A 25,876-nucleotide genomic window follows, 5' to 3' on the forward strand; every position below is an offset into this window, starting at 1 on the left:
TCAACTTACACATTTGACCAAGTCTGCATTACAGTTCATGGGTTTCTATGGAGGTTATGGCTAGGTTGGAGTCCTCAGAGAGCAGTACCTGTTTAACATTGGTACTTTAAAACTTTTTTGGATAAATAATGTCTTTAAAGTACCTTTGAACATTGTTCTTAAATTGGGAAAGATTGGTTAATATGTACCTTGCATGTTGAAGTAAATACTATGACAATACAATTTTCATGAAACAGCTGGAAATGAAAAATACTTTGGTAATTTGAGGTCACAGATGTATCTTCCTAAATTGCAACATAAGGAAGCTGGTGCAGTGTTGTCCACAGGCCGTTTCTTGACTGCTGATAATATGCAATTATATGGTTCCCATTTGCTGAACAGAGTAAGCAGTAAAATGAGTAACAAATTCAGCTTTTAGATTTTTTTTTCCATCTTACCCTTTATCAGGTTGTGTTCTAGATTCCCAAAAAGGGACTTCTGTGGGTAGATCCTTTTCTCTCAGCTGGCGTAGCCATCCAGATGTGACTGAGCCAATGAGATTCAGAAGTGCTACTACATCTGGAGCACCAGGAGTTGAGAAGGCAAGAAATATTGTTCGCCAAAAAGCAACTGGTAAGTATTTGTTTAAATACCATTTAACAAATGTAATTGCTATTTAAATGAATTTATAGGAATAAAGGAATATTTTAAGGTTCTGCTCAGAATTTAGATATTAGACCATTTATTAAATGAAATCTGTCAATATCTTTTAAACTTTCTGTTCTGGTTACTTCTCAAGTCACAGGTCTTATTATTATTTATTGCTAAAGTCTATACTATGAAAAGGAGCACAATAAAGGCAGGCACCTTTAGCCTCAGTGATGTCATTGCTAGGCAGTGTTCTTTTTACAGTTTTGTGATAACTGGTTCTAGAGAAGACAAGGAGGTGACACTTGGTTTTAGGAATGAATGGAAATGTTCTCATTTTTTACTTCTTTAAAAACATTGAGCTTCCTATGCCTTAGATGCTGCTTTTACAACCTATTTGAATTTGCACTGTTACTGGATTGAGAACCCGCAGATGACCATACAGCTTTGACACAATTTACTATGTCAAGAGACAAATCTTTAAAAAAGGATGAAAACAATAAGGTTCCCACCCCTCTTTGGGCTCTGATTCTTAGTTTCTCTCATCAGCAGTACCATGCAGTTAGAGTTGATAGTCAACAGCTTCAGAAAAGCTTAAAACGAGTATTTGTTAAGTTTAATATTTTTTGTTCATTGTTTGTTAAAAACTTAATATAGATGGTTTAGCATTGTGTTGGTGGTGTGTCATCTAAGTGTATTGTTCCCTACCCGTAACTTCCTCATTCTGTATGCCTTAGCATTTACTGGTAATTCTCTTTTTAATTATCGGCACCACCTAATCATTTTTTTTTTTTTTCTGTCTCCCCAAATGAAACCCAGTTTCAAAAAACATTTAGCACTGAGGATGCCCACTGATTTCCTGTCTCAGTTCAACTCCTATGGTCTTCTCTCCCTTCAGTGAAAAAGATCACATGTGGCAGGGGCACTGTCCTTCCCAAGTGTGCAGACTTAGACTGCCTTCGCCACCCTCAAATTCCAAGTATAAGCACTAATCAAAAAACACTGCATTTTTTTCATACATGTTGATCAGTAGCAAGTACATGCCTGTTCCATGTGACACAACAAATCTTAGTTTCCACTAGGTGTTTTAAACCAACTGTATAGTAGGAGCACCTGCATGCTTTAGAAAACACTCGGGAAAGGCAGGCTGTGTTTACAAATGCTGTCAAGTATTTGAAGGGCCATGTGACATTGGACAAACCTTTTTCTAAGGTTTGTAAAGATATTTGTGGAATATATACTTTAAAACTGTAAGGTTGGCTTTTGTAGAATTAACTCTTATTTTTGAAGGGTAGTGAAGACTGTCATTTACATGTCTGTTATTATCTTTATGCTTTATGTATACACATGTATACATGCATATATATGCATTTCCTATTGTAGTTTACATCTTTTCAAATGCTAGATATTGTGAATCAGTTATTATCTATTAATGGTCATTAAAGATTTTTGGATACCTTGCTGTCTAATAAGACTGTTTAATAATACACATGGGTAATTTTACTTAGTTTTATTTTCCTACTTTTTAACAAAGCCCAGAGTGTTTTCCCTGTGGTTTGAGTGTATAAAAGGAGTTGCTGTGACTGCAGAAGTTCAGTGAAACAGTTGTCACTGTTCTTCGGAGGAGTTAGTAGCAGTTGGCAGTAATTATTATGGGATAACCACTCAAAAGTAGCTTTGTTTCTCTAATCTCATTAAGAACAGTTTAAGATACTCATATAATGATTCACCCCACTAATTTCAGTTAGGTAATGAAGCTGTCACTGATGGTGACACTGATGAGAAATCAGAGTGTAACCGAAATGACCTGGCATGGAAAGATAACTCTGGCCCTGAGTGTCAGTGATGGTGAAAATTCAGATTTTTAAACTCTGAGAGTGATCAAAGTGAGTCTTAGTCACCACATGAGACAGCCAGTATTTCACTGTTTTCAAAATGCACGGTGATCCATTTGGGAAAAATGCACAGCCATTTGATTTATAAAAGGAAAGCTCTTTAAACAGTGCTCAAATGAAATGTTGGCCATATACTGAGATAAGCGCCAAATCTTTTACACTTTGAAATTTACATGGTTGTTGCCCTTTACATGTTCTCTTACACATACATGATTTATATTAATGTCCTTGCTGGAAATGCTGATAGCAAGGGATAGGGGAAGAGACAATAAAGTACAAAGTTTGTTTCAGTCATTACAAATGTGTCACCATTGTGTATAGTTTTGTTGCACGTATAATTAGCAGAGGCACATAAAATAATAATCCTGTGTATTTTAATTTTAAGGATAGCACTGATTTATTAATTTGAAGCATATTCTCTTTCTGTGTTTGTTTTATTAAATATTTAATTTAACCAACAATGTATGAAGAAATCAAAAGTTTATACAGAACACTTTGGCTTTACTAAATGTGAAATATGACATAAAAGATAGTTTTCATGGATATCTAATAAAATATCTGATTGATATATTCTCGAACTTCTGGGGCATTGACTTCACTAAGTGGGGTAGCTTTTAAATACAGTCAGCTCTCAGTAATTCGATTTCTGAATTATTTATTGGTTAATGGAATTTTTTTTTTTTTTTTTTTTTTTTGTCTTAGACCAGATTTTCCTTTTCTCACTGTGGTCTTTGTATGTGTATGTGAAGAGATAATGATGAACAAATAATGTAATAATGGGATGTGCTTGAGCAAGCAACCCAGGCATCATTAAGATACACTCTGATACATAGCAGCAAAAGGGAGGGTAATGCATGAAGCATTCCCAAATGAAACAAGTTCTTTGTGTGGAGTGACCATTCCAAGTCATCAGTGCTTGGCTGAAAGTTGGCTGTATTTAGAGACTGTGATTAAGTACTCCGGTTTTCTGACTTCTTTTGAAACTTAAGATGGCTTCCTTTAAATGTCTAAAGGAATTGCAGCACCATAAGAACTTAGAAGTGGTCAAAGGTCTCGCTGTGCTCTGATGTAATGTTACTTTATCTCTCCTGGAAGCTAAGCGAAGCCAGTCTATCAGCAACTGTGTCCACCTCTCTGAGCCTTTGCCTGCCACTAAAAGCGTCCCGCTCCTCCTCCATACCGTGAGCGCTCTCTTCCCTGGTCTCTCTTACTCCTCTTGCTCTCACAGGCTGTCAGGTACTGTAATGCTGTCTTGTGTGTCCATCCATGTCACCAGGCTTCTCTCTCCTAGCCCAACTCCTTGCTAGTCATACTCAGGAGGCTGCCCATTTGATTTGTGTTAAATTTCAAAGAATATTGATGGTTGTTTTTTGTGTAGTTCATATTTTAGTAGCAACAAGGTAGTCAAAAACTCTGTAATTCTCCTGGTTTTTGTCAGATTCATGCTGATAATTGAGGTTTTAGTTAAAACACAACAAGAAAAAAGCTAAATAGTGATAACGTTCAGAACATTTTTGTTCTTAGACTTAAGCCAGTTGAAACTGAATTTTGTATGTGTGTGTGTGTGTGTGTGTGTGTGTGTGTGTGTGTGTTTCTCATGATATTATAGTATCTAGCACAGTAAGGTAAATATAGTCAATAATAATTCATTGTGTGTCTTGACATAGCCAGGGTAGGGTGTTTTGAATGAACTTGTCAAATAAGTGGTGAGAGTGATAGATAGACTAGTTATCCTGGTCGATATTACATTGCCCACACTATCCATGCATTACGCTGCCACACTGTGTACTATCACCGTGTGTAATTATCCCATGCCAGTTATAAAGGGAGATACCATAGTATCAGAAGCTACTTTTCTCATGGTTTTCCTAGTCACTTCTCAAAAGGAATTTACTTTCTGTAGTGAGTTATTATATCTACAAAGATATATTTTTTTAGTCATTTTAAAATGAACTAGATCTTCTTAATTAAGAGGGAAATTTTTTCATATTCTTTTACATTTTGAGTTTTGATACATAGAGTGGGTTTGGGGGGGTTGTTTTGTTTGTTTTGTTTTGTTTTTAATATTGGAGATAGCCTGATTACAGTTTCTGTAGCACAAACACTATAGTGTTATTGTAGTTTGGCAAAGTAAAATCAAAGCATAAGTAAAATACCACAATGGAAGAGTGGGGATGATAATGTTGCTTAGAAAACTCTCTTTAGTAAACACGGAATCGTAAATCAGTGAGAATGCCATTTTAAGGGCACCACCAGTTAAGTTGCTGCTTGAATAGTAAATGCTTCGGGATTAGATTTTCCAGAAAATGTTACTTCTTAGAAGTAATAAATGGAGTCTTTAAAAGAATTTGCTATATATTTGGCTTATTGACACCAAAAAGAAATCTTTTAGTGTGAAGTTTTATTTCAGTCTATTTTGTTGCCATACCTTTTCACTTAGGTTTTCTCACTAGTTTTTCTGGAATATGTTCTCAGAGAAATTCCTTCCTATTCATAGCTTCATTTTTTAAAAGTTTTGTTCTTATTCAGGGCTATATTTTGACTTACTCAAATTCTTGTTACTTAGTGTGTACATGGCTCCAGCAGAAGTTGAGTGATTTACTGTCATAATTCTCAACCAAGGATGACTTGGCAACATCTGGAGACATTTTTTATTTCACAGTAAGATGGTAATATTGGCATTTGATAGATAGAAGACAGAGATGCTGCTAAGTACTCTGCTGAGACCAGCCCACACCAGAAGATGTTCAAGCCTCAAATACCAATTATGCAAATACAGCAAAGCCTATGGCACTGTAAAGTGGAGCAGGCTGAACCACATCTGCATTTCCCTGTCTGTGCCATCTTCACTCCTGGTTTTGTAGCAGGGTGACTGAGGACAAACTGCTGCTGCCCTTTCATCTGACAGCTACAGTAAGGCATGCCTTCTCAGTCTGACTTCAGTTGTCCTTTATTAGTTAGAATTATACCGTTGTCTTTGTGACTGTCCTGCCAGTAGACTAGGCCAAAGGAAGTGTTTGCCAGCCCTAGGAGTGTGTATGTGTTGTTCCTGGCTGGCAATTTGCAGCATTGAGGTTGGGTTCTAATCTACATCTGAGTGGATGGGTATCTCCTGCTAAACTGGCTAAATATCAAGCAGGCTTTTTAAATTTTCCTTTCTGGCCATGAGTTGAGGTTTTTTTTTTTTTTTTTTTTTTTTTTTTTTGTTTGTTTGTTTTTGTTTTGTTTTGTTTTTCTTTTCCTTTTGTTTTACTGTTTCAGTGGTTGTCAATTTTGTTTTTATCGATGGCAGTAGTCCTTGTAGTCAACCCACCAAAATCATAACAGAAGCAATGGCAGCACATTTGGAAGTGCAGGAAGCAGAGGTGTTTGAATTTGGGGAAAGTTAAATCCACTCACTCCCATTAATCTGAGTAACTGCACTGAGAAAAACATTTACCTGGGTGTGTCAGCTGGGGAGTCCTCTGTCACTTTCATGAGAACAGTCCCTCTCAGTCTTACAATGTTGACTGCTTTTTTGGGTGGGAGGAACATTTATCAATGTATAATGCTTCCATGCTATGCAAGGGTAGATTTTTCTTTTTCTTTTGGGAGTATTATAATGGTTGTAACTAGCTGATTGACCGTCTTCCCATATCTTACTTTATGGGGGCTTAAGGGCAGGACTTAGCTGCTTCTGTGTCTTGTTCATACACTCCATGGAACTGCTTACTCTCGGTAAGCTTGACCTTGTGGACACATAAGATGTTAAATGGATAGCAGCTCCTGAGTTTTTAGAAGATCAAGGTGGCATCACGATTGTGTTTTTAAAACAAGGGCCTTACATTCTAATTTGGTGTGCATCCCTGTATGGGGAGAAATGGAACATAGTGTTTTCCTTATTGGAGACAGAGCCTTGCTACGTTTAATAAGATGGAATAAGGAAGTCTGCAATTAAAGAGTGAGTAAAAAGTAGACAGACATCTGGAGAAAATAGAAGTTAACTGAAGAGCTTACACATTTAGTTCAGTCATGCCGGCTCTTTGTGGGGGTAAGAGAAATGAATCCTTATGATCATTTTGCTGGTGTTTTCAGTGGAGCTTTCATAATCAGTGGGTTAGTAATGCTGTTGAGTAACTGCATCCTCAAGAGACAGGAAAGTTAGTGCTTTTAAATTGGATGTTATTGGACTTCACAGAGGATAAATGAACTTAAAGAGTGTGGGGCAAAATTCAACTCTTCAAAGTGATTCAAACAGAAATTGTGTGACATTCAAAACAGGATGTATCAAATCTGAGATTTATTGAACAATTGCTGTATAACTCAGATGTTCTTTTTCTGTTTGACAGGCAAACCCGTGTCTTTACATTTTATATCCATGTTAAAATCATTTTCATTAGTTACAAAAGGGCAACTCAACAGGACACAGTAGAATGGGAGCAGCCTTAGCTCAACATGCTTTCTTCAACAGCAACATGCCAGCAGAGGGAGCCCAAGAACCATTAGGAAGGAATGGGTGTTTGGGTGTCCTTTTATCCATTTGTTGAATACTGATAGTGTGGCACACACAAAAGTCCATGAAATATACACCTTCAAATCGGCAAGTTGGACTTATATTATGATATAAGAACAATTGAAAATCCTTTTTTATGCATTTTCTCAATTGATAGTCAACTCCAAGAGTAGGCAGGCCCTAACAGACCAGGAAGGTGTGTGGCTATCCTCTTCCTTCTATTCTAGTCTCCCATTCTTCATCCCTACCATTTCCGGTTCTTTCTACAGGCTTGGACTTTCTCCATCTGAGAAGTTCCTCTTAACAGTTTTGCAAAAACAAAGCCTTAAAAGATGTATTAGGCCCGCCTGTTGGGAAGGCAGACAGCTGGTGGTAGCAGGCTCCTCATCCTCTGTCTTGTGTCTGCTGTGTTAAGGACCAGTGGGGACACTTTAATTTGGAACCGATGGTGCTGTGGCTGTGTTGCATCCCACCAGATGGCGATGTTCTTTATCTTTAGGAGGATGCTGCCAGTGTTGGCCCAGCTCTTATTTACTTCTGCTCAGAACCCAGAAACTGGCATCCACCAGTGTTTGGCACCAGGCTTCAGAGGGAAAAAAAAAAAAAATCCACTCTTCCCTCTGTCCACAAAAATGGGCACGCGCCAATTATTTTTCAGATAGTTAGGAAGCACTTGGGCTCCCTCTACAGATACAGGAGTGACAAATCTTCATTTTGCCATCTTGTAAAATGAGAATAAGAAAGTGACTGGAAGGAAGGGCTGGTCCCATAGTATTGAGGGGCTTAGTGCTAAAGAGTCTAGCAGACCTGTGAAACGAGCCTAGTCTTTACTTTGGTATGTAAGTATACTAAAAATGTGCACATGTGTGTCCTTTATGGAAAAATGACACTAGGTAGAGATGACCTGGGAAAGATGAGACTGTCTCTTCATGCTATGTTGGTCTGTCTTCTCTTTGTGCTCAGGTTCCTATTAGCACCCATCTTTAAACTGTGGTCTATGATGGTGGAACTTGGATTCATAGTTAAGACTCACACAAAACTCATAGTTTTGAGCCTTGTAATTGTGCTAGTATAGTAGGAAACAGAATTTTCATTTGGGTAGAAAAAAAGGAGAGCAGCAAGCTTTTGTGGAGATCCCATGTATTAAACTCAGAATCATTCTGGGTATGCCCATCTCCTTAGGCGGAGTGAGCCTTTACCATGGTTTATGTGCAGACGGGAGAACTTCGTTGGCAGTCAATCTCTATTCCAGGAGAGGAGCCAGTGACATGCCCAGTTTAGATAATACAGGCTGAGTTTTGAGAACTTTCTAGTAAAGATTTCACTGATTAGTTTTTTATTTTTGAAAAATATGGTTACATGGGTGTGGTGATATGAAGTTTTATGACAGCATCAGTGAGTTTGAAGTCTAGTGTGGAACTGACAGGTGGCATTGCATGCAGAATGCAAAGCAAGATGTACAGTTGTATGTGCTTAGAGTAGTGTGGGGATGAGGGGCAGGAGACAGGACAAGATTAGCAGAGAAGAGTGAAGAGTGGGAGGAAGAGAGCAGCAGGAGCCAAGAGGATCAGTATTCCTGAGACCAAGGAGAGTGTGCACTCCTGCATGATGGATGATTGGGGATCAACCTTGTGAGGTAGAATTGAGACAGGCCAGGGGGACGGATGGCAGACACAGTTACATCTTCATTTTAGAGGGGCCTCCCTGGTAGCCATGTAGGGAATAACTAATAAGAAGACAGTAACGAGTTAGTAGGCTGTTCTGATGGCCTAGGCAGAAGATGATATAATCCTTAGACTACATGTCTAGAGGGAGGGGTGGGGTACTCTGACTGGTCCTAAAAGATTAAAATGAACTTCATACTTTGGAAGCAAGCTAGGAGAGATCCCATTCTCCAGGGGACTAGAGGATGTAAAATATTAGCAAAATTATCTGGTGTTGAGCGCTTGCTCATCTTTGGTATTCCATTTTATACCATGTGGATCATTTTTGTGCTTAGTGACTAGTTCAGTTTTTCACATGGTAATGTGAGGATTAAATAGCATTTTATTTTGCACAGTTGTGCATTATCTATTAGAAGGAGTAGTACGGTTAGAATTCCTGTTTCCTTTCATCTTAATCTAATGTTGGGGGATACCCCCTGTGCTCTCCTCAAATATTATATATCTATCTATGCATAGCCTATATGGTTGAGTCTTTCCTGCCTGCTAGGAAATTTCAAAGGATTCAGAGCTATTGACCATTTTGGTGGTTTTCTTCCCTTGTCCCTTTCCTTCACCTGGGAAACAAAAGGTTAATTAGAACTTAAAAAACATATTGTGGAGTCAAATGTTAGTGTTAATAAATACAGGAAGTTTGATTGCATGCATGCAGATTATCTACTGTAGTCTGCTTTCTACAAAAAGAAAAAATTGAAGCTTAGTGTTTTAAATCAGTTAAGTGTGAAGTGTTTTTTTAAAACCAAAGTCCTGTGTGTTTTGTGTTAATGCTTTCAGACGTGGAGGAACTCCAGCAGGCAGAGAGCACACCTGCAGTTGACTCTGAGTATCTTGTGGTGGGACAGCAGCAGGTGCCCCGGAGCAGCAGCACCTCGGACATCACTGAGCCTTTGTGCTCAGATTCTTCTCAAGGTATGTGGAATCTTCAGTTGTTTGTCTGTTTGTTTGTTTGATTGATAAGTTTTGAGACAAGGTCTCGCTCTTTTTCCCTGGCAGGTCTAGAACTCAGTTTGTTGATTAAGCTGGCCTTGAACTAGCAAGTTTCCTCCTACCACTCCCAGGTATAAGAATTAATTACCCTGGGGCTGACTAGGTCCTCAGTTATTAGTACAAAGCCATAGACTTACACTTGGGATGGGGGTAAGCTTCAGGTAGTGTTGCTTATTACATTTATTGCACATTATATATGTGTTGTCTAGAGGCCAGAAGTTGACCTGAGCTCTTTCCTTGATGGTCCTCAACTCATTTTTAAGAATTAATTAATTAATTAACCTATTTATTTATTTATTTGTTTGTAAGCAGAGCTTTTTGCTGATCTGAAAGCTTACCCATAAGCTCTAAGGAGCCTCTTGTCTCCCTCTGCTCTGCCCCAGGTTACAGCCCCATGCTGCCTCATCCAGCTTTTTACATGGCCTCTGGGGATCTGAACTCAGGTCCTCATGCTAGCACAGTAGGCACTTTACCTTTGAGCCACCTCCCCAGCCCAGGTATTTACTTTTTATTTTCACTGTAAGAATGTGAGTTCTAGCCGGTTGTTTGTGGTACATGCCTTTAATCCCAGCACTTGGGAGGCAGAGGCAGGTGGATCACTGTGAGTTCAAAGCCAGCCTGGTCTAAAGAGCTAGTTCCAGGATAGCCTCCAAAGCAATACAGAGAAACCCTTTCTCGGGGTCGGGGGGGAGGGCAATGTGGGGGGTTGAGTTCTGCAAGTGAACCTTTTTTGTTGTTTAGTATATTGTGTATATTTATCTAATAATATAGATACATCTATCCTCCTCCAGTTTGGCATGACTGGCAACTAGAGAGAAGTCTGAAGTGACTGGAGTAGGAGGGTTAGAGAGCTCCCAAAGCAGAGAAGCCTAGCAACTCAGAAGGCAATGAAAGCATTCGAGGCAGTGAGGGAGGGCAAGGCTGTGGGGAGGGCTAGAGGGTTGAAATGGGAATGAGCGCTGAGCAGCTGTGCGAACTTTATTCTCAGCTCACAGACTTCGCACTGAGGTTGAAAAGAATCCTTCCAGAGCACACTTTGGGTTTGTCTAGCTTTCATCAACATCTGGGTGTGGATGGCAAGGAGGGAATCAGTTGTTACTGGAGCTGCAGAGCAGTGTATCTTAGTGAAAACGCACACTTCAGTGTGTACAGGGTCAGTAAGTACTGACTTTAGTTGCATGAGTCAGCCAGTCAGAAAACAACCTGCCTTGTTAGTCAACAGGTTATCCTGTGTCTTCTAATATTGGGGCCAGCAAATGAGGAGGGAAATTTTTCCTTAGAAACCCCCTTGAAATAAGAAATTATAGCAGAACTAAAGATGAGAAAATATATTATCTGAACATTTTCTATTCTTTAAAGTTTTTGTGTGGATTATTAGGGATATGGGTATAGTGGTAGACAACTTGCCTAGCATACAAGAGGCCCTGGGCTTAATCCTTAGGACTATCAGGAGAAACAAAGGGGAAAAGAAAATCCCTTAAATATTTGGGAGAATCCACCAGTTGCTTGGGGTTTTCCTGTAAGAAAAATTTCAAATCCTCTCCCATTTTAATAAACTTCACCTGAGGGAAGAAAAGCTCCAGTGATCTAGGGCACAGTGCAGTGTGCTTCCTTCCTGAAGAGCAGAGAGTGTTGTTTGTTTAAGACAGAGACTCCATGCCCAGGCTGGCCTGGAACTTGCAGTCCACTCTCTAGTCTCTGGTAGCTGGCTTACTGGCATACACTACTACACCCTGCCTAGAGGACCTTTTTAAGTACATATGCTGATTACGGTGGTTTATATATGTAGATTTCAAAACAGCATGCTATATGAGATAAACATGCATTATTTGCCAAGTAAAAAATTTAAAGGACTATAATACTACTTTGATTTTTGTAGTTTGGTTTTGACTTTTTTTTCTAGAAACTGGTTCTGTTTGTTAATTTCTTTCAAATTTATTGGCTCCAGATTATTTTTCAGATGCCCCTATGATATTTTCTTTTAATCTTTGCAGTCTCTGTATTGGTATCCTATTTTAAATCACTGAACCTTTCTGCTTTCTCATGCTAGTCTTTATATTAAGGCAACACAGAACTGTCCTGTTGCTCCTTTACTGTTGCTTCCCAGAGCAACCCTTGCAGACCTTTTGTCAGATGCTGTTCCCAAACCCAACATCCCAAAGTGATGTGTTGTGTTCCCCTGTCCAGCATACTACACTAAGTTGGCCTGTGAGCCACTGTGAACAGTGTTCCATTTGCTTCAGCTGAAGCTGTCAGTGGGCTATAGGCCAGGTCTCTATGTAGAATGGACTTGTAGATGCTGCCATTGCCGACCCATAATGCATGTATGTATCCTATGACATCTGGATACAATTGTTTATTTATCTATTTCTGCCTCTGCCAGTCTGCCTCTCTTCTTGCCTGTTTGTCTATCTCCCCCCCTCCTTTTTTTAACCTTCTAAAACATTCATTTTATCATTTACCCATATCTCTAGGTCAGAAGGTAGAAAATTCACAGAATTTGAGCTCTTCAGAATCCAAGTCTGTTCAAGAGAGTAAAGGACATGTGAAGCGAGAACATGAAGGAATAACAGTAAGATTTCCAAGAGAAAAATCTCTATTTTTATAACTAAACATAAATTATACCATGATAATGAATTTATTGATGATAGTTTTAATTTTTTATTCATTTAAATTGATTGTAGGTCCAAATGATCTTGACATTACTTAAGTTTATACTTGCTTTTTTTGTAAAATGGGGGTTGGGGAAGTTGGCTTGAAGAGGAATCTACTGGTTGCTCTTGTGTTGTACAGTATACTTTGAGGAGGTGTACTTGCCTATAAAACCTTCAATTAAGAATCCCTACCTGGGAAAGATCTGGTGTGATTTTCTTTTATTTTGTAAGGAAGGCATTTATCTAAAACAAGTATAAAACATAAAGAAAAAATGGCCTATGACTCAGATAACCTAGTGTATATTTATAGACAACCTAGCTAGAGTACAGAAAGGGCCTTCCCTGCTCCCATTTCTTTGGAAGATAGCAGAATTGAGTTCCTGTGTCTTTGTGTCTAAGAAAGACACATGCCCAGCTTGTCTGTATAGATCTTGCTGCCCATTTCTGCCAAGTACTCAAACAGTTCTGGTTCTGTTGCATTGGCCCCAGTTTTGTTTTGTTTTTAATCTCATCCTTTTGCCTCCCTTCATAGTGTCATGGTGTTGGCTGTGTTTTATTCTATTATTCACATGTATGTGGCTCTAAACAATATACTATTTAGTTAATGGAGTTTCTAAAATATTCTGTAGGCACTGTTGTTTTGTTCACTCAGTTGTATGTTTATTGAATATCCGCATAGTGTTATGTAGTAGCTAATTCATTTGAGTTTCTCTGCTGTATGTTACTTATCACTTATTTTTCCATTCTTCTTTTGGTAGGCATTTAGATTCTTTCCAGTATTTTAGTTTTCTGAAAAATGTAGTCTTGTACCTCCTTAGACTTTCCTCAAGATTTCCATGTTCAAATGTTTCTCTGTGTGACTGTCTAGCAATAGAATTAGTAAATTATACAATCAAAGATTGTTCTTCTCTGCAAGATAATGCTCCTTCTCCAAATGCTTGTAACCTCTTCCTATATCAGCAATATAAAGAGTTCTCACCAGCACTTTGTGTTGTCAGACTTTTGAAATTTTTGCAGGTCGGCTGCATGGTAATGGGGTATCTTATTCAATTTTTTTAGATTGCTAATAAGGTTTAAAGTTTTCATGTTGATTGGCTATTTATATTTTATCTGTGAAATGCCAGTTGATGGCTTTTGTCATTTGCTTTTTTTTCCCTTTTACTTATATTGTTTCTTTATGTAGTCTGAATAGTGACTGGTTACTGATTTTATTTTGATTATGTTTGTAAAAGACATCTTCCCTGTGTCTGACTATTTTTCTCTTTGGTGTCTTTGGTAAATATAAATTCTCCTTTTTTATAGTCTCTATTATGGTAGAATTAAAACATTCTAACTACAAAAGGATAAAGTATTCCCTTACTTTTATTCTATAAAATGCTTCACTTGTGGTCTACACTTTCAAGTCTCTTGTTCAGCTGAAAGTGGCTCTTGGTTATGCAGGAGGTGATTCAGCCCCTCCCCAATTGCTTGTTCAAGGTCTCATTTATTGAATCTGTTTTTCCTTTATTGATCTGAAAGGCCACATCTCTGTCATATATGCTGTTTTCTGGATATATCAGTCTTGATTTTGCTCCTTGGGTGTTTTGTCTCTGAACAGGACCACAGCATCTTAACGACCATAGTTCTGCTTCCTTCTCCTCTCTCCACCTCTTCTAACAGAAGTTAGTTTTTGTAGTATTTTTTTCTTCCTTGGTGCTGTTTAGATGCCTTCTCTCCATCATGTCTGGTTGTTTCTTGCTGGTCTTTGTCCTTGTCTTTAAGTTTGACTGCAGAGCATCCACTTACAGACTTCAAATGGCATTTGCATTTGTTCTGGTATATGCTACGTCTGTGTGTCTGTGGATACTTTTTTTCTTGTATTTTGGAGAAATCTTGTAGTAATTTCTTCAAATAGTCACACTTTGATTCAATCTTCTCTTTTTGTTCCAGAATTCTAGGTAGAAATATATCAGACTTTCTTATCCTGCCCCCATGTTTCCTAAGTTTCCTTTGGTATTATCCACTCTCCTTGGCCCTATGGATGTATTCTGGGCTGTTTCACCTATAAAAGTATCCTTTGTCTTTTATCAGTTCAGTCAATCTGAAACTAGGAGATAGCCTCGGAGGTACTTCCTGTGAGCTCCAGAATTCAAGCAGAGATTCCTGTGGATCTAGTTCTATACTTGGAGGGGTTCGGACCCTCTTAGTTCTGTTGAGGTGGTTTTGTTTGTTTGTTTTTTACCTCACAAGTGTACTTTTGCTCTAAGTTCAAATGTATTCTTCTATACTTTGTAACTTCTAGTAATCTCTTGTTTGATCATTTTTATTATTCTCATCTTTTATGCCTTTAAAATGTTCAAAAATTGTAAATCTGTATTCTCTGTCTGTTTGCTGCACTCCTCTGGGGTTTAAGTCTGTCTGGAGTTCTTCTGGCAGTCTTATGGTGGTTTGTTCCCAAATTGTTTGCTGATCTTTGTGAGTTACCCTCATGGCTAATTGAATCTGTGGAAGCCTGGAGTGTCTAACTGATGAGGACTCTTCAGGACAGCATTTATATTTTCATCTTCAAGGAGTCAGGAAGTGATGCTGTGATCCTACCTCTCAGTCCTTTTTGTCACTAGCAATGATAGCACTGACTTTTACCCTTACAATAGGTCATTAGATTGCCCTGAGCTCTGTTCACTCTGTTCACTTATGAGGACAGCATGTGGATCCTGAAGGTCTGCTTCCCGTGAGCCCCAGTGTGCAAGTGAATTTGATGAATTCTACATTTTGAGGGTATCTTGTCTCTCCAGCATCAGAAGCAAAAACATTCCACTGTATAGTTAAGGAAGTATCATAAGCCTATTTTTATTTGGGTCATTTGGTATAAATCACTGTTTATCAAAGCTGTGTAGTAATTTTTCATATAGCATGAATTTTGTAAACACTTCATACTTGCCTTTTCATTTCCTCCCTTTTTATTTGATGGCTTTAAATGGCTCCTGAACCTCAGGGCTTTGGGGTGTGTGTTACATCCTGAAGCTTGACTTTTTATCTCACTCCTGGGCTTTCTTCTCTGTCCCATCATTCTAGAACTCTCAAGATGCATTCTTTCTTCCTGTCTTTCTCTCTGTCTTCATCAGTCACTGTCCTCACTTGTGGAAGCTCCGGCCCCACACTGCAGCATTCTTCCCCCTTCCTCTCCTTCCCCTCCTCCTTTGCTGCCCTGTCAGTGCTCTCATCACCAACACCTGCCATGTGCACAAGTACTGAGATTGTCCTTCTGGTTTAAGGACACTTAGCTACTGTCCATCATATTTAGTTGTTCATGTTGTCAGTATTAGTTCCAAAGTTCTAAACCTCATGTTAAAGGCTCCCTAGTCACTGTCTCTTACAAAGTATTTTTTCCCCTCTCTTTCCTTCTCCTCCTGGCTGTTCTGCATGGCCTCTATAATCAGCTCCCTTTCCTGCGCATAGAACTCGCCAATTGCCAGCCTGTGCTCCCTGCTTTGGTTTTCTTCTGCATTCCCTCTACCTCTTCATTTCTATTGCATTCTTGAACCACTCTGCTGTAACTGTCATCTGATTACAGTAACACTTTATTTTACATACCTTTCACAGAAAGTTTATTTGTATATTTTACTTATCTACCATATTGTTTTATTTTGTATAGTTTGTGTATGTTTTTGTCTCTCTAAGCTACTTACAAATTGCTAGAAGATGCACGTTGCCTCCTGATTTTTTAATCATTTGAGTTTAACATAAGGTCCAGTGTTTCTGCTTAGAAAAATTTGTAGTATATTAACTAGGAAGATTCTGAGCAGCTCTTTGGAAGTCTGGGTAGAGTATGTACTTTTCCTTCCTAAACATTCACAGGGCAGTCAGGCCTCCTGGAGAATTGTGGAACCATGTGTGCACTTGACTAGAGAAGCAAATAGAACTTCAAAATAAACCACTTCCACAGGATTTGGCATCCCTTCTTAGTATATCCATTCAGCTGTGTCAGTTGACCAAGCAGAGAATATAAATTGGAGTTTCAGATCTTGAGAAATATATAACTTAATTATACTAGCTTGTGAACACATCCTTCAAAAGGAAAACTTCATTCAGTGTTTTGTTACTATTATTGCTTCTTTTATTTAAGAATAGACTAGGAACTTAAGAGTCTGGTAAAACTTTCAACTTCCCGGTAATGAAAGCAGCATTTCTTTTTGTCTGAAGATCTTGGTTCGAAGGAGCAGCAGTCCTGCTGAGCTGGATCTGAAGGATGATTTACAGCAGACGCAAGGAAGATGCAGGGAGAGACAGAAGAGTAAGTTCCAGGAACTGGAGTCTGCAATACTGAGTGCAGAGTGGGCCTGTTTTAGTTTCTTTTTTTCCCAAGTGGAGGGGTTATCTTGTTAATAGGAAAGCGATGGTTGTGGAGAATTTTTTTGATCCAGGAACTTAGAAACCATGTAGTTAATTCAGTTAGTAAAACAGTTTCAGTCAGTTATCTCTACCCCAAAGGCCTATTTCTCCATCCCTGGGCCCTTCTCCAGGCGAGAGGAACAAGAGGGACTTAGGGGAGCAGATAGTCCCATAAGAAAAAAGCTACCTTTCCCACAAAATTCCCACAGGGAAGAAACAAAAAGCTTCACAGGTACATTGAAATCAGTGGGCAAGTGTGTGAAAATAAAATCTCATTGGAATCCCAGATGTTATCATATGCTATGAAGTCTGGGCCCTGTGCCTTATTCCCATGTGCTTAGAGGCCAGGTCTCCTCCTTGTCAATGTGGCATAGTGGCAGCCCCTGCACCCCACCCCTCCCAGGGCTGTTCTTCCCATGTACTGCCTTCCCTCTCTGTTGCCTGTAGCTCTGTGGAGGGTTTGCTGAAAGACCTAGCAGATGGTCCATCTGCTAGGACAACTTTCAGTCCTTTGCAAATAGATAAAGTACAGCAGTAGAGACAGCTCAGCTGGGGAGCTATCAGCATTGTTAGGAAGTAGAAAAACTGTCTAGGCAAGCAGTTCTGCTTGTCTTATACTAAATTAAATAAATAACTACATAAGTCTTAAAATCTCTGCATAATTACAATGTGATAAATTAAATCTTGTAGTGTTTAGAGGAGAAAATTTCCAGTGTTTCAAATATGTAGTAGTAGGATACCTCATTCCAGAATCCTCCAGCATGAATCAGCCTGGGTTTAAGTCTAAACCTTGGGCTTGCAGTGGCAGAGTGAATTTGCAATGCTGTGAAATTGGTTACCACCATATTCCTCTGTTTCTCTATCTCCTCATGATATGGATGGATCTTAATGGGAACCAGAACTTGGTGTAGCTTTGAGGCACAAGGAATAACTGAACAAAGACACTGATCATAATGTTACTTCATGAAGCCTTTTAATGCCCTGTGCTTAGAAGATTTATTTTTGTTAAGCAGGTGACCATTAGGGACATTACTGAACCCCAATCAAGTTCTTCAGGTTGTCCAAACCCCTGAGCAAATCCTGTCAGCTGTGCAAGTGTTGTTACTTACATGGAGATCATTTTAAACCTTATCTTCATCTAGCTGCAGTCTCAAACTTTGGTTGCTCTGTGTGCCAGGTGAAAGTACTGGTAGTGACACAGCTGTGGGCTCCAGCAATGAGACAGAGCTACCCATGAGCCAGTGGCAGACCTGTGATGAGGACCCAGAACTCAGCACTCCCACAGATGCTGTGGCTGACTCTGATGCCCGCCATTGGTTACAACTGAGTCCTACTGATGCTTCAAACCTAACAGGTAATTATGTCTGAGAAGGATTACTGCTGCAAACAGGAGATCCCAGCGTTCCCTGCCTGGGAGAGATGCCACTGTCAACCACAGTGAAGTTGCAGCTCCAATCACCTGCTTACAATTGCTTGTGAATTCTTAAGAGTCTTGGATGGAATGAGTTTTTAAATCAGGCAGATGTGGGAGGAAGCCTGCCATGCTTATGACCATCGTCCTATGCTAAGAAATGATGGTACCCATACCAAGCCCTTTGGAGACAGAAAATGATAGGATTTTAGCTTACATGTACCACCCATGTAGAATAAAGGGATTGACTGTCTTATTATTTAGTTTTTAATTATTGTAAAATATTGGCTACAATGTAAAATTGTGACATGTGTGCTGGCTAATGGGTCATAATAATGAAATGAACAATAGTAGCCTGCTGCTATCTAATTTAGTGTCTAGAAGAGTATCCACATCAGTGAGGTTCCAGAAGCTCCGCTCAAGTCTGTTATCTTCTTCCAGCAACCTGTAATGCTCGCCTCACTTAAAAAAAAAAAAAAAAAAATGTGGAACTGTAATGTCAGTGTTTATATGAATATGGTCTTTACTTGCTTTTCCTGAATAAAGAAGTTACTAATTGAAAAACAAAAGTAAAATATGAGTGTAGCTGTGTAAGCCTTTAACTTCAGCATTTTGGGCAGAGTCAGGCAGATCTGGGAAGTCACTAGACAACCAGTCTAGTAGAAAAGGCAAGCTTTCAAGTCAATGAAAGGCTCAACTTTAAAAGACTAGAGATTGATAGAGGAAGACACCCAACTTCTGACTTTTTCATGCATTCACTAGGCACCTGTACTCTCACACACACATATATGGACCATGCCACATATAAGTAAATAAATAAGTGATCTGATAATTCTTACTGGGTATGGTGGCATACTGTAATCCCAGCATTTAGGAGTTGAGCCAGGAAGCACATAGAAAATAAAGGCCCATTTTAAGTGCTAAAAATCACTGAAAAGTAAAAATAAAGGCTAAAGTTTTATTTTAAGTGATTGATTTTTTTAAATATCAAGCAAAATTTAATTTTCATTGTGATATAAAACCTATATAACCAAAGTATCTGTTATTTTTAGAAATCCTGTGTAATATAACATTAAAATGTCATACAATTAGCATAAATGGTATTGATAAAATTCTGTCAATACTGTAAACTTACATAGGATTTAAGAAATCTAATTTTGTATGGCAATCAGGCTAACTCTCTCAATTTCTTTTTTTTCTTTCTTTTTTTTTTTTTTTTTTTTTTTTTTTTTTTTGTGAGATCCAGAGAAACCATGCCATCCCACTAGAAAATACTAGTAAGTGCCTGAGGTGGAAGTTGCCTCCAAAGGCTGTGCTGTCTCTACCCTCCCCGCTGAGTTACAGCCAAAGTAGCAGTTGTAAAGCCCTTTGAAATGCTGGAGAATTATTAATGTGTTTATGAAATAAACAGCTTATTTAGGTCCAATGTATAAGAGATTTCACCATGATGTTGCTATAGACTTAGTGCTGAATCTGACTTGAATGTTCTTAAAGATGAACCAGATGTAATTATTTTTATTGAAAGGAAAGAAAATTGGATGAGTGCTTCTTTTGTTTGTCCTTGGGAAAGATTAGTTTTGATCCCATTTCAGAGTATGCATCTGACTGCTTAGTGTAGTGAGCTGTGTAACTCTGTATGATGCACCATGTTGCGATTAACTCCTCCAATGTGGAGAATCAGTACACATAGTTCAAGAGTTCACCCTGTCAGCTGTGGAAAGGACAAACTGTAATATGATGAGGCTTAAGGATTATCACAGTTCTGAACTTAACTTTCTGTTCTTAAGAGAACGAGTTCTGCATAAATGGAAAAAAATTGAAACTCTTGTTAACCTGATTTTTAGGATACAGAAAGAGCTAGCTATTTGATGGGGCTTGGACATGTGGCTCAGTGATAGTGCTTGCCTAGCAAGTATGAGGAGGACCTGGGATTGATCACCAGAACTGCAGAAAACATAAAGTGTTGCTGTTTCTTACCGAATAATCCTGCCTATTATCACTTGCTTAGAGTGAAGTCAGAGGCCAGCTAATAGACTACTTTCATATTTTCTTGTTGTTTAAATCATTTTATGTTAATAAAAACAATGGCTCAGTTTATTATGCATTGTTCCAAAATATACCTGGGCTGTGTTTAATTAGGTATATTAATTCATGTAAATAAAATGATGGTAATTAGGGGAAACGTTTATTTCACTTGTCTCTGGACACAGTGGCTACACAGGGAATCTCCATGTTCAATCAAGAGGCACAGGAAGCAAACATGGAGAGCAATCTCTATTGTCTTATCCACGGGAGAAACAGGGCAAGGTGGGGTGAACAGGCTTCTGTAGGTAACCTCAGTGGACTCTGGAGTACGAGGCTATCTAGTTGACTGGGATTTGGCCCTAGAGTGGGAAAGGCAAGAGTAGATAGGCTTGTGTGAACTTTGATTCATTCACATAGGAAAAAAACAATACTCTCTCTAGTGACGAGTTTGCTGTTTTTACAATTAAGAAACACTAGGAGGGGCAGTCCCTCTCTAATATGCAAGGCCCCAACTGCCATAGCATTAAGAGTACAGAAAATAAGAAGATGCAATAATACGTGCATCAAGTCTGCTTAGGGAATAACTCATGAGTAGGATATATCTGTGTCTCTGCTTCTACAGTCAGCATTGTTGCCAAGCTCATCCCTTATTAGCAGAGGAGCCAGTGATCTAGAAATATCGATTTAGATGCTGTGAGGGAAAAAAAAAAAAAAAAAAAAAAAAAAAAAAAGGATGGGGCTAGGGAGATGGCTCATTGGATAAAGCACTTGTCATTGCAAGCATGAGGTATAGTTGGATACCCAGAGCCCCATGAAACCAAGCAGGTATAGCTGTCACTTGTAGTCCCAGTTATTCAGGAGTCAGGAGTGAGAGATCCTCAGGAAGACTAACTAGAATTTGTAAGCTCTGGGTTCAGCGAGAGATTTGTTTTTCTCAGTAAATAAAGTGAAGTGTGATTGAGAAAGACCACCAGTGTCAACTTCAGGGGTCCCCCATCTGTACTCACACATGTATAAGCAAACACAGCCCACACATACATGTAACAAAAAAGATAAATGAGTCATAGCTACTGATTTCTTAAGTATTTATAAACAGAACAGATGTGTCCTGATTATTCACAATTAATGTGGCAAATGCTATATATTTTATATAATGAAAGTTAGAATCTTAGGGATAGACAAATAGACTAAAAGAGATGGATATAGAGTTCCGAACTGATTCCTCACAGGCATGGGGTCGTGGTGTGTGAAGAGGTCTTCCACACCTAGCAGGGAAAGAATGTACTATTAAATGGATCCCTGTGTGACAAATACTTACCCATGGTGCGGTAAAAGGCGGAGAGCCCCTACCACACACTGTGCTTGAAGTCAGTTCCAAAAGCATAAAGTTTTCAAATATGAAAAGGAAACTTTAAAAACACTTCAAAGAAAATGTCTTCTAAAAAGTAAAAGAGAAAAAAAGAAAAAGCTCTATGATCTTGGAGTAGAGAGGGTTTCTTAAATGAAAAAGGAAAACAAGCAGCAAAAAGCTAACCCAAAGAAAGTGTCAATATTTAAATCTAAGCAAAACTAAAACTTTTAAAATCAGAGAAGCTTTAAGAATTCCTAGACTAATTAGAACCCCAAAAGACAAAGCTCAGCTTTGATGGTCATTCCTTTCCAGGTTCCTATCACATTTAAATAAGATTTGATAAGAAACAGCAGTGTCTTGCTTTGGATGGGAGGGGCCAGTGTCTTCAGATGGATTATGAGCTCCAATAGGGAGAGCAGATTTTCTCTTGTGTGCACAGAATACTCCTGACTCCCTGAACAATGTGGGTAAGAGAGGCCCTTAGTAAATAGTCCAAATCCATGAGCAAATATTCTTTAAACTTCAGATTATTATTTTAGCTAAAAGTATCAATTAAATTTTAACCTTAAAAAATCACATATGTAATTTCATATCTCCTTTATTAATTTATTGATCAATGACCTACATCCAAATGTCCCTTATAAGAAATCCTTTTAATTACAGCTATAGATGGGAATTGAACATGTTCGCCTACACTGCAGTGGATTTCTTTTTTAGAGACAGTTCATCAGTATTCTCTATCACACACATTTTTGCTATTCTACCAGCCTCTGGTATACTTGTATATCATGAAATATTGTAAAGAAAAATAATAATAAAAGCTATAGTGGCATGGGCAAATCACCTTCTAAAGTCTTTAAGTTGGGATTGAGCAATAATGAAAGCAGATAGGAAAGGGAAAAGAGTCAGGCCATGGAGTAGAATGCCAACTTGTACCCCAGTCTTCTGATTGTTGAGGTGATTGATCACTTGGCTTTTCTGTCCATACAGTTAGTTAACAGGAGCCTGAGAAGTAATATCTTTTGTTTAAAAAAGAAAAAAAAAAAAGCCTAAATTTGCTCAAACTCTGCCAAGACTCCATAAAATAGCAGCTGTATGAGTTGGCCTTTTAATCATAAGTACCTATCTGCCAGTTAAAATCTGTTGGTATTTTCAAATTCCTAAATTTTATGTTTGTGCATTATAATTACATATGTATTTGGAGAAAGATGATAAAATTTTTACATAAGTGTAAGAGTTCATACTTTAGTAATTTTGAAGGCCTCTGTAACATTTAGAAATAGTGAAACAGAAAGACATTAGGCTACCAATGAAAATAAAGCAAATATTTGGTATTTTGGAGGTGAACATAAAATTTTCTAAAATCTCTTAAATCCCCTGTTTTAATCAAGCGTTCCTTCATCGAGGACCCGTCTACATGTAAAATGTCAGCATCTGTTCTGGAACTTGTGCCACCAGCTGAATAATTTTGGACAAAAACAGTTTAGCTCATTAAAAATTTCACAGTGACATTGAAAAAAATGAACACAGTCCCTAGAAAATCTACAGAACCAAGCATATTGGGGGATATTGCCTATGATTTTAATGTGTGAGGCAGGAATGGTTCCTGAATGCAAAGCAGTGTTGAAACAGATTTCCTGTTTCAACTGAGGGTGTTGCTTGACTATGGCACAGCAGTGCAGGTAGTGGGTGTGTACACAGACTTCATGCACATGGGACTAGTGACTTCAGCAAAGCAGCAGCGTTCCTGGGACGCTGGGCTCATCTCACTTTGTATGGCTGTGTCCTTAAAGTTGGGCTAATACAATGAGGCAAAGCTGTGAATCACCTCATTTTCTTACCCCTCACCAAGGATTTGCAGCAATGTGGCAGTCTTATTGAGAGAAATAAATGCCATATCATGCTTCTTGTTCACTTGAGGGCTTATGTTGATTCATAAGCGTCAATTAAAGCTTCCCCATGGCTTTGCAGAGTAGCAGCTGCTTGGTTCTGTGCTTGATTTTACAGGAGGAGCCTCTTCTGCTGCTTTGTAAAAGTCAGAAAATGAAGAAAACCCACCATTAGGCTTTACCCTCTGTGCCTTCAGTTTTTCAGACATGGCTCATGAGAGCTCTGGTTCAGATGTCTGTCTGTACATGTTAATGTATCTTCTCAAAGGAGTATATGATGTTCCTCTGGAAGGAATAGACTCATTTTCCTCCAAGAAGCAACAGTGCTCCCAAGGACAGCCTTCCTACAACACTACCTGTCATCCTTCCTGAATCATTTGTTTCACTGTCTGGGGAGCTTTCCATCAATAGCATAAAAATCTGTTGGATCCACCTTGGACTGACTTTCTCCTTTTCAGAGTCACTCCTCTGGCTCCTCATTGGCCTTCTTAGACCTTTCCTCAGTACAGAGATGTGCTTCATTTTCTTAGATGAAGCCTTAAAAACTGCAAAAGTCGGTTCATCTTTATTTGTATGGGGTAAATGTTAGAAGTAGGAGGCAGTGATGGGGCAGAGCACAGGAAGCCAGTGCATCCATTTGAGAACTTATAACTGGGCACAGTGGCTATCATGGTTTATAATCCCAGCACTTGGGAGGCTGAGGCAGGAGAAGTGTTGGTAGTTCAAGGCTTGCCTGGATTACAAAGTGGGGCAGCCTAGTGAGTGAAATATAAAACAAAAATAAATAAATAAATAAATAAATGGAAAGAAAGAAATATAAGAAGAAGAAAGAGACTTAATTATCACTGCCCACAAGCTGTTGACTTTATTCCAGAAGATAAAGTAGATGACAGTGTATCTGGGCTGTGATCACTAGTGTGTGACTAAGCACAGGCATTAGATTAGATAAGGGTCTACATACTTAGTTAGCAAGAGAGAGGTTTTGGGGGAAATCTTTTCCTGGAGTTTGAGTTCTAGGAAAAATAAGGAAACAGCCAGGTATGGTACTATGTCCCAGTAATCCCAGGAATTGGGAGTTCCAGGCCAGCCTGAGGTACAGAGCAAATCCGAGGTCAGCCTGGGCTGTACAGTAAGATGTTGCCTCAGCAAAACCAACAACCAGAAACTAAAATCTGGGTGTTTGAGACCGTTCAGGAGGTAAAACTCGACTCCTGGGTTCAATATTCAGGATTCTTAACTAGGGGAGAACTGACTCCTGCAAGTTGTTCTCTCCTCTCCACATGCATAGCATGGCATCAGTACACCCACACACATACACAAATATGCACATGGAAAATAAGTAAGTTTTATGAATACCAGTGTCCAGAATGTAATGTAGCTCTGAAGACATGCCTGTGTGAACTGTTTGCACTGAGCCCTGAACCTGTGGAGCTGCCAGGAAGGTGCCACAGGCTGGAGGTGTCACTCAGTGGGTACAGTGCTGGCCTAGTATTTGTGAGGTCAAAAATTGGATCCCTTGAGAGCAGGTGGTATTGGAGAAGAAATGAATGTAGAATTGAAGAAATAGAGACAAAAACTAATAATTAGATATATTGAAGATGTAACTATGTGAATGGCATTTGAATCTGGGGCATCAATCTGTGTGAGAAAAAGGTGATGGGAGAGAAGAGAGAAACGTTTTGTAGGCCCTTGAGTATCTGAAGACCCACGAGATGGAGAACTGGCAAGAGGAAAACCAGGTACATGTCATATCCGGGGGTCAGACAATGAAGCATCTCAGAAAAGAGGCCTAATTGCACACATCAGATCTGCTGGGGGTTGAGAATGAAATTTTCTGTTTAGGACCATTGGTGATCTGCTCAAGCAAACCCAAGTGGAGTAGAGGGGCTGGAGCATAGTGAGGGCTGAGGTTTTGATACAGAGAGCAAGCTTTGGGCAGTCTCCAGAGTGGAGGATGTTTGCAGACTGGAATGAAAACTCTGTGCTGAAAAATGTTTGGAGAATACCCCTCTCCACAAGAAACAAAAGGGCAGAACTGTAAGAAAAGAGTATATGGAAGAAGTATTCCCAAAGAATGAGAAATGAAAAAATATCACATGATGCTTTTGCTGCTATCTACGATTATTCTATATAGAGTGTAGGAGGAAATATTCTTGCTGTGATGCAGCACTCTTGAGTCCTTAAATGTATTATTGTTCTCTCTTCTCTAAAAGAAAAAAAGAAAAAAAAATCAGTGGGGTGACAAGATGGCTCGGTGGGTAAATATGTGAGTTTGATCATTAAGATCTATGTAAGAGGAGAGAACCAACTCCCAAAAGTTGTTCTCTGACCCTACACATCATGGCATGTGCTTGCACACATACACAAATATATAAATAAATAAAATTCATCAAAACAATTTAAAGGGCCAGCAAGGAATGACACTTCAGAGAGAAAGGCCCTTGCTACCAAAC

General features: G+C 38.9%; 1 protein-coding gene across 3 annotated transcripts in view; it reads left to right on the forward strand.

The window, feature by feature from the left end:
- The window catches only part of Ralgapa2 (Ral GTPase activating protein catalytic subunit alpha 2), a 256,297-nt gene that overhangs the window by 83,722 nt on the left and 146,699 nt on the right, over positions 1–25,876 (forward strand). For 2 of the 3 annotated variants that reach the window (XM_051183228.1, XM_051183230.1), the window contains 6 exons: positions 448–612; positions 3,618–3,758; positions 9,510–9,644; positions 12,197–12,294; positions 16,559–16,649; positions 17,925–18,101. In XM_051183228.1, coding sequence (XP_051039185.1) covers positions 448–612; positions 3,618–3,758; positions 9,510–9,644; positions 12,197–12,294; positions 16,559–16,649; positions 17,925–18,101 — 807 coding nt within the window. The remainder of the gene's footprint in view (positions 1–447; positions 613–3,617; positions 3,759–9,509; positions 9,645–12,196; positions 12,295–16,558; positions 16,650–17,924; positions 18,102–25,876) is intronic. The other variant, XM_051183229.1, reaches the window with a different exon arrangement.

This window comes from Phodopus roborovskii, unplaced genomic scaffold (assembly GCF_943737965.1).
Source record: "Phodopus roborovskii unplaced genomic scaffold, PHOROB, whole genome shotgun sequence".
NCBI lineage: Eukaryota > Metazoa > Chordata > Mammalia > Rodentia > Cricetidae > Phodopus > Phodopus roborovskii.